This window comes from Sphaeroforma arctica (genome assembly GCF_001186125.1).
Source record: "Sphaeroforma arctica JP610 unplaced genomic scaffold supercont1.897, whole genome shotgun sequence".
NCBI classification, from domain to species: Eukaryota; class Ichthyosporea; order Ichthyophonida; genus Sphaeroforma; species Sphaeroforma arctica.
In genome coordinates this window covers 22,066-30,381 of record NW_014039661.1, presented here as the reverse complement: position 1 = coordinate 30,381, position 8,316 = coordinate 22,066, and the positions used below count along the sequence as shown (strand labels likewise).

Sequence of the window (8,316 nt, the reverse complement as noted above, 5' to 3'; positions counted from 1 at the left end):
GTTGTGTATGTATATGTATATGTATATATATATAGATATATATAAATAATATATATATATATGTATGTATATATATATATATATATATATATATATTATATTTATGCATATGAATGTGCTAGTATATATTTATAAGTATCTATAAGCATACACGTGTGTGTGTTTGTGCGTGGCTATATATATATGTGTGTCTGTGTCTGTGTCTGTGTCTGTGTCTGTGTCTGTGTCTGTAAGTGTCTCTGTGTCTATGTCTGACTGTGTCTGTGTCTTTGTCTATGTGTGTACATTTATATGTTGGTACTTTTATATTATATATTTGTATTTATATTATATATATATATATATATAGAAATTGAAATTGAAATTGAAGTTGATGTATATATGTGTGTGTTTGTGTGTGTGCTTGTGTGTGTATATATGTTTATGTAAATATATACATACATTACATTTATCATTTATGCATATTATATATATATGTGTGTGTGTGTGTGTGTGTGTGTGTGTGTGTGTGTATGTATATTTATATATATATCAGGTGTATGTGTGTGCCCGATTTTCATAATCTTATATACACCTGTGAATATTCTATCCATCATTTTGACTTTATACACCTTTCGCCGCAGATATGAGCGAATTCTGGAGCAGGACAATGATAGTCTGGTTTTGGATTTGTCCAACAAGATAGACGCGTTGAAGAGTGTAAGTTCCTACATTTCTGTTGTGTCTTTAGTCAGACCTTTTATATTTCGTCCTGATGTTGAGACTGAAGTGTGCTAAGCGTTCACATCGGTGCGCGCCTAGATTTCGAACTTGAATCTGCGGCTCGATAGGTTGTACTGCTGAATCTTGACCCATTGTTCTAGCGATGTAGTCTTTCGTTTTGGTAAAATGAGTTCGAATACGCCTATCAGAAGGGCCTGTGCTGGGGCCTTAGAGGACACACATAGCGATGTCGTCTGTCCAATATTGGCATAGGCTGTATTGGGTTGACATCCTGACTAGCAGTCGTCCTTGCTGTCGTTTGCGCAGACGTGCTTTACTCGCATGGTGCGCTCTGCTTCATATTTCATCGTTTATCCGAGGGCGTAGATATATAAACACTTTCTTATTCATTCTTACCCTCACTGCCTGAGCATATGAGTGGTTAACTTCACTACGTACTTTCGAATGTAATAATGGCCCCATCCGGCTGATTCGTGCGTCCTGGATGCTATTCGTTCGATGGTGAATGCACTCACAATGTACGCTCGCTGGTGTCACAATAAACACGTTCGCAGTTAACGACGGGGATCGGAGAAGAAGTGAGATCTCAGAATAAGTTTCTTGACGGCATGGTATGTCCTGCGAATGTTTTATATCGGCATTCATTGAGTGTATCGTCTTATGTTCTCCCGGTCTCGGGTTGACGTACGCTCCAGAAAAATATACAAGTTACTTTGATGTGAGTCAGGTTTGTCGTAAAATTTGTATCGGGTCTACCCACAGAGAGTAGAATAGCCATAGCTAAGCTTGGTAGGAAACACCGTGCTCATATTCTCGTATATTCTTGAATGCAGCAAGAGATACACGTTCTTTAGCTCGATCTAAGCCAATATATTTTTTTACCCTTATCTGTTGTTCTTTGCAGTAGAAATATCCACCAAGTCTAGCTTAATATATCATTCCACTGAAATCTATTGGTGTTCATATATGCACCAAGATATGTCGACATACACAAACACTTACTCACTCCACACTTACTCAACACACACTTATCGCACAAACATTCCCTCACTCCACACTCCCCTCACACTCTAAAACACTTATTACACGTCGCTCTTGTATCCCTGTGTATTCACCTGTATAGCAACATCAACCCTTGGTATACGTCTATTTAAAACTTCGTTGTATTCATCTATACTTCCGCATAAACTCATAGTACACTTATTTCTGAAACCCCTTGTGTTCACCTGTTTAGCAAGACATCCGCATAAAGTTTTATTACAAGTCTTTCTTAAACCCTTTTGTATTCACCTATGTAGCCAACTTATATCCACATAAAGCACTCAACACGCGTCTTCCTTAAACCCCTTTGTGTTCACCAATGCAGCAAGAAAACTTCGCTGGCGCGAGCGATCTTCTGGGTGGTGCCATGAAGAGACTGCAGGTGGTGGCAGCCAAGGGAGGAGGCCTCATGTGTTACCTCATGCTGTTCGTGTTGTTTGTCATGCTTGTCATGTATTTTTTGGCGCGATAGGCGTGCTACTTTGCCGTGACGCATGCATGCGCTGACCTGGCCTGATTCTTATGTTGTGGGAGGGGGGGGGGGGGGGCTGGGCAGTGCATAGCCTAGGTACATATGCTTGGTGCTTGATAATAGGACAGTTACATATGCTTGGTGCTTGATAATAGGACAGGCGTAGTGACCAGAGTGATGGGTATAGGCACGGCGGTATTGCCTGCGCCCTGCAATCTGGGACAGGGCCAGGGAACTGTGAGACAGTGGGACAGCCTTTTAGTAGTACTGCTGTAGTAGTATTTACGAGTGACGGGGTAGGTATGGTAAGGCACCAGGACGACATACATTCCATAGTCAAAGAGTTTGAGTTGGGCGTGACATCACGTTGCCATGGATACCCCGGAGTATTCTCGAATTATCCAATGACTAGGATGGAACGCGAATCCCGTAAAATTCTGCAGCTAGGCGAAATTTGGGTGCCAATAGACTCCGGGTGTCAATAGACTGCATCCCAACCCCATTGTACCATGAGCCACTTCGCTATGACTCACCACCCGACTTTGGCATGGTAGACCTAGATGCTCACCAAGCCCCTGCACAAAGCACTGTATCATTGTGTGCTTGGATGTAAGTATAGCCCTTCTTACATACTATTGTGTGCTTGGACGTAGGTAAAGCTCTTCTTTCCTACCGTGCCAAGCACGAATTGAACCCCATAGTATGGCGTAGTATTGCGTTCAGTAGTATTGACACTCCTGGTGTACATAGGGTGTGCGATGGGGGGATCAGATTGCATTGCCGTTGCCAGTATCCAAACCCCTGGTTTTAGGGCTAGAAATCCTAAGCATTCGGCAGCGATGACCGCAGGTTCCGGGGTTTCTGTGCCACCCCTCCCCTCCTTTGAAGCATAACAAACGTACTATCCACACGAGATATCATAACCGATATATAAACTTTTTGATTTCATGTTATATATATATATATACTGCAGGTTTGATTTTTATTTTGATTTTATTTATGTATACTACATGCACTGTACAGTATAACCTGTATTCCATTTTAGTTCAGTTTGATATAGCACGCAGCCAAGCTCCAATTAATACCATTAATTATTTTTGGATAGCACTCAGAATTTGGGAAACCAATTCTGTAGACTGGCTTAAAAGTTATGCCACGATTGAAAATCGACCTGAATACCCTGGACCTTGTTTGTGCGCACTACCAGCCCCACGCACATACTCAGGCCGATGCCTGAGCCTGGGCCTTCGCGCGTGTTTTCTCCAGGATCTTCTCGACTTGCTGTGTCAGTTCCTTCTTCTTGATTTTGCCCGTGACGGTGATAGGTATGTCCTCTATCTCCATGACAACCACCACCGACGGGACCTTGTAATGGGCGAGTTCGTTCCGCACCGCTTCTCGCACCCGCGCTGTGATCTCCACATCAAACGCATCACTCAGTGACACATGCGAACTGTGGGCTGTTGGACTGTGTGGGTCACTGTGGTCGAACGCGTCCTCGTCTATGGCCACCACCGCACAGACCTCTTCGCCGAACAGCTCGTTGCGCACCCCCACCACACTCACCTGCTGCACACCGGGCACCTTGAACACCACCTCTTCAATCTCCCGCGGGTATATGTTCTCACCCCCGCGGATGATGATATCCTTGATCCGTCCCACCACGCTCAGGTACCTCTCCTGGTCCATCACACACAGGTCGCCTGTCTGTATCCAGCCGTCGTCAGTGACCGGGTGGTTCTTTGGGTCACCGTTGTAGTACTCCTTCATCACGGCATAGCCTCGCACCCACAGCTCACCGGCTTCCCCTATATCGCACACATCATCGTCCTTGGGCACACTGGTGTCCGGTTCACTCTCCTCGGAGGTTGGTCGCACGAGCTTAGCCTCCAGGTGCGGGTGTATACGGCCCACAGTGCTCACGCGCTTGTCTAACGGGTCGCTCTGGTTGGTCTGGAAACTCACCGGACTTGTCTCGGTCATGCCGTAGCAGATGGTGACATCTTTCATATGCATCTGCTTAATCACCCGTTGCATGACTTCCTCGGGGCAGGAGCTCCCGGCCATCACACCGGTGCGCAGACTACTGAGATCGTACTGTGAATGGTATTGGTTGGAATTGGTTTTTGGAGGTGCATTGGTGTAAGTAGACATTAGATACATCGGTTCTCAGCTATTCAACGCAAGTTGCTGAGATAGTACTGTAAATGGTATTGGTTTATGGGGGTGCATTGGGTATAAGGGTCATTGCTGTATGGCACAAAACTGTATGGTTCCCTTGCTCAGTCTTGCAATTGCTATTCAGACGAACAGCGACGGGCTTGTGTAGGGATGTGGTATCAACGTAGACAACACTCTTCAACACCTTTATAGCAGTAGAGGTTGCTGAGGAGCGCATGTAATCTTCCAGTACTTAGCACCCGCCCAGAAACCTAGATTCACAAACACTGTTTTACAAAAAAAAATTACTCAACTTGCATATATGTTTTGCACACGTGTTAAGTATATATTTTACACACATGACAAGTATATGCTTTACACACATGGTACGTATGCGCTTTACACACATGGTACGTACACCTTTCAGAGCAAGGACACACTGGATCGTCGAGGATAGCATCTCACACACCTGATTGAAGTTGGGATGAGATAGCTCGGCAATGAAGTGGGTAGGCACTCCGTACAGAGACGTGCATCGCTCCTCATGAACAGCCTGTAGTACCTTCTCCGGGTTGAAAGTCGCTGACGGGTATACGACCGTACACGCACGGGTCAAGGCAGCCAGGTTCCCTATCACCAGGCCAAAGCAGTGGTATAGGGGGACCGGCACGCAAATGCTATCATTCATAGTGTACTGCAGGATGTGAAATGTATGTGCACATAGCGTTTGAGTGAGTAGTAGTGTGACGTGGACATACAGGCATAACGCACATGTATATAATGGATACCAAGCAGCAACGCATGATATAGAGCAAAATAGCACACCCACACCCACTTATAATATATATATACATATATCATATATACATACATACATACATACATACATATATATACATATATACATAAATACATATTTACATATATACATATTTACATATATACATATATACATTTACATATATACATACATACTACAACTATATATATAATATATATATATATATATATATATATATATATATATATATATATATATATATATATATATATATATATTAAAATAGAAGAATATATACATTCTCATGGAGGGACGGATCCACTTTGGTATATGATTTTACACAGACACATGGTTATCTTACCCCCAATCGGTCGGCATTCATGAGTCCGTTGTTGAGTATATTAGCGTGTGTCAGGGCCGCAGCTTTGGGTTTCCCCGTGGTACCACTTGTGAATTGTATATTGATCACATCCTGAGCTGTTGGTGTGATATCCAATACCAACCCGTTCGCGTCTCCATTGTTATCTACACAGTCGCCCCCAAAGTTCACCACATCTTTGTATCTAAGCATGCCCGGTGTCGCCATATCGCTCACATTGATGATATGCTCCAGCGTCGGCACCGCGCTTAAATTCAGCCTTTGTCCATCACTCTTGTCGCGTGGTAGCCGGGGTTCGGACTCATTGAGCTCAGGGCACATCTCCTCGCACAGCTGCACGTAGTTTGTTCTGGATACCTCGGGCGTGATCACCAGCACCTTGCATTCCACCAAGTTCATCGCATGTACCGCCTCAGCAGCTCGATACGCAGGATTCATGGTGGTAAGTATAGCACCTATCTTAGCCGTGGCATACTGCAGCAGCACATACTGTGAACAGTTGGGCAGCCACACACCCACACGGTCACCGTGAGCTACACCCAACTTTTGCAATCCTCTAGCGAGTACATCGGATTGTTCATCCAAGTCTTTATATGTGAGCGTGACAGCCTCTTCTCTGCACACAAACGCCTTTTGTAACGGATGCTTAGCAGCGGTATCTTTGAGCATTTGCCCTATAGTACATGACAATAATTCGGGTGTTTTTGGTCCGACTACATGTGCCTTTGAACCACCAATATGATGTGCGTCTGTGTGTGCTGAAGCTATCAACCTCGTATGAGGTAAACAACGCTCGGTGCTTACGATAGCGCTTGTACGGAGTCGTGGGTACTTCAAATTTACAGCCTTGGTATGGCTATGTAATAAACGTGTACATAGTCTAGATTGGTTGAGACTGTGACGTTGTGTGAGTTGTGTAAGAGCTGAACAAACGCCGTTCGAATGCGAAAAAGTCCTCCATATTGACATTATTCTCGGCAAACTCAGTATAATCTTCTATTCCTGTTGATAACGACAAAATCCGTTCGTTCTATTTACAAAGAACAACGTAAAGCTCAAAACACAATGATCTCAGATGCATTGTGCATCACGCATCTATTCCTCGCCATAGATATATTGATTTATAAAAAAATGAAAGCAGGGCCCTGTTCTGAATGAAGAAAGTAAATAAGTTGTCTTCTTTTGGGTTTTAGGGTTCTAGCAATCTAGGGTTTTAGGGTTTAACAACGCTATGCATGGCCTCACAAGTCATAACATATATTGATATTTAGGATTAGCCATAGCCTTCTTCCGTATTTTAGAAGGCAATGGATTAGCCCACTATAAAATTGAACAAATAGGTCATTCGTATTTATGTATTAACTAATAAGAGGAGGCCATGATTGTTTTTTTTTGTTTTTTTGTTTTTTTGTGTTTTTGTTTTTTAAACAATAGTAGTATATAGTATGTACTGTACATATGTATTTTGGAAATAAATACATACATAGGAACTGAAGCAGTAGGATCTGATACATAGCCTCCCAACAAGAGTATTCCCAACAATCTTTTTTTAGAACGCCATGTATTTATTGCTCTCTGGACTCTGGACTCTGGACTCTGGACTGACTATTGACTCGAGTCTCAGACCAGAGGCCTCAGGGCTCAGGGTAGGGGACGAGGCTATGGGCATACTGGTGACGTATTTTCGTATCTATTTTAGCCCTGCCTCACTCTCTCTAGTAGAGAGAAAGAGGGTGGGGCATGCTGGGGTGTCACCGCTCACTCGGTGTTCAGTCGCTCACTACTACTAGACTAGTAGTAGAGATTAGTAGTAGAGAGACTCTAGACTTCATTAGAGAGTAGAGAGAGAGTCACTATTATGGGCCCAGCCGTGGGCCGTTGGGGCTTCAAAATGATGCCCAGGCGTTCCCAGTCAATTTTTTTTTGTTTCTGCTGGGCTTGGCAATCTCTGGCAATCTGGCATAGCCTCCTATCCAATTTTGGGTTCCATAATTCCATTTGAAGGCGGCTATGAATTTTGATACTCTTCGCCCTGCGGTATGTAAATATATAATTATATTTCATGTATGTAATAACCGATTTCCTCCTTCCTCTCCCTGTATCGGACTATTAGCTTACCGCTCATAAAATATTGTAGTTTCGTGACTGAATTTTGGTTTGGGGGCCTTTTTAGAGGGTCCTAATTTTCCTCCTACTGTATAGGGTGTATAGAGGATTTTAGAGGGGGGTTTCTTGAGAGTCGAGTCACCGAGTGTCTAATTTTTGTCTCTATTGTACATGCATATTTACATATTTATAAGTCTCCAGCTATTTTCAATTTTGACTTTCCACTCTCCAGGAATCCAGAGGAACAATGGATATAGACCACCTGATTGGTCAATAAGTCTAGAGCAAGGGTCTCTCAGGGGTCGACATTTATCGGGACAGGTTAAACCTGACCCTCTGGGTTTAAACCCTAAACTAGGTTTTTCGGTTACTGAGCTTAATCATTGTGGTCAATAATCGTGAACACAATTTTTACCCCCATTATTTTCCTACAAATATACAAATATATTCAATAATAAATTTAATCAATTATGATGTCAGTTTTCTAGTTCCAATAGGGATAATATTATATATTTCAAAAGAGTTAAGTTACAATGTTTGTACATATGGTATGGCTCTCATAGCCGGTGTAGTGGTTCGGGGAAGATAGATGGGAAGAAGTGGTCAGTAAATTCCCTGTTGAAGCTTGGACCAAGTGAGTCGACAATGGAGAAT

General features: G+C 43.1%; 2 protein-coding genes across 2 annotated transcripts in view; one reads left to right on the top strand and one right to left on the bottom strand.

Moving 5' to 3' along the window:
- Positions 1-2,721, top strand: part of SARC_09154 (hypothetical protein) — a gene marked incomplete at both ends in the record, with an annotated part of 3,618 nt that extends 897 nt beyond the window's left edge. The window contains 4 exons of the mRNA XM_014296847.1: positions 624-699; positions 1,278-1,334; positions 2,090-2,217; positions 2,397-2,721. Of these exons, the coding sequence (XP_014152322.1) occupies positions 624-699; positions 1,278-1,334; positions 2,090-2,217; positions 2,397-2,721 (586 nt within the window). The remainder of the gene's footprint in view (positions 1-623; positions 700-1,277; positions 1,335-2,089; positions 2,218-2,396) is intronic.
- A 484-nt stretch (positions 2,722-3,205) lies between these two features.
- SARC_09153 (hypothetical protein) lies at positions 3,206-6,628 on the bottom strand. The gene is made up of 3 exons (XM_014296846.1): positions 5,539-6,628; positions 4,866-5,090; positions 3,206-4,333 (listed from the first exon to the last, which is right to left on the bottom strand). Exons 1-3 carry the CDS (start codon positions 6,523-6,525, stop codon positions 3,458-3,460), a joined length of 2,088 nt encoding a protein of 695 aa, XP_014152321.1. The 5' UTR covers positions 6,526-6,628; the 3' UTR covers positions 3,206-3,457.
- Positions 6,629-8,316: the final 1,688 nt, after the last annotated feature.

Bases quoted from the DNA above. Each gene is read 5' to 3' on its own strand.
- SARC_09153 (XM_014296846.1), bottom strand. From the start codon at position 6,525: ATGTCAATATGGAGGACTTTTTCGCATTCGAACGGCGTTTGTTCAGCT. The intron at 5,091-5,538 runs GTAAGATAACCA...CACATCCTGCAG, and splicing joins TGAATGCCGACCGATTGGGG to TACACTATGAATGATAGCAT. The intron at 4,334-4,865 runs GTGTGTGAGATG...TACCATTCACAG, and splicing joins CTCATCCCAACTTCAATCAG to TACGATCTCAGTAGTCTGCG.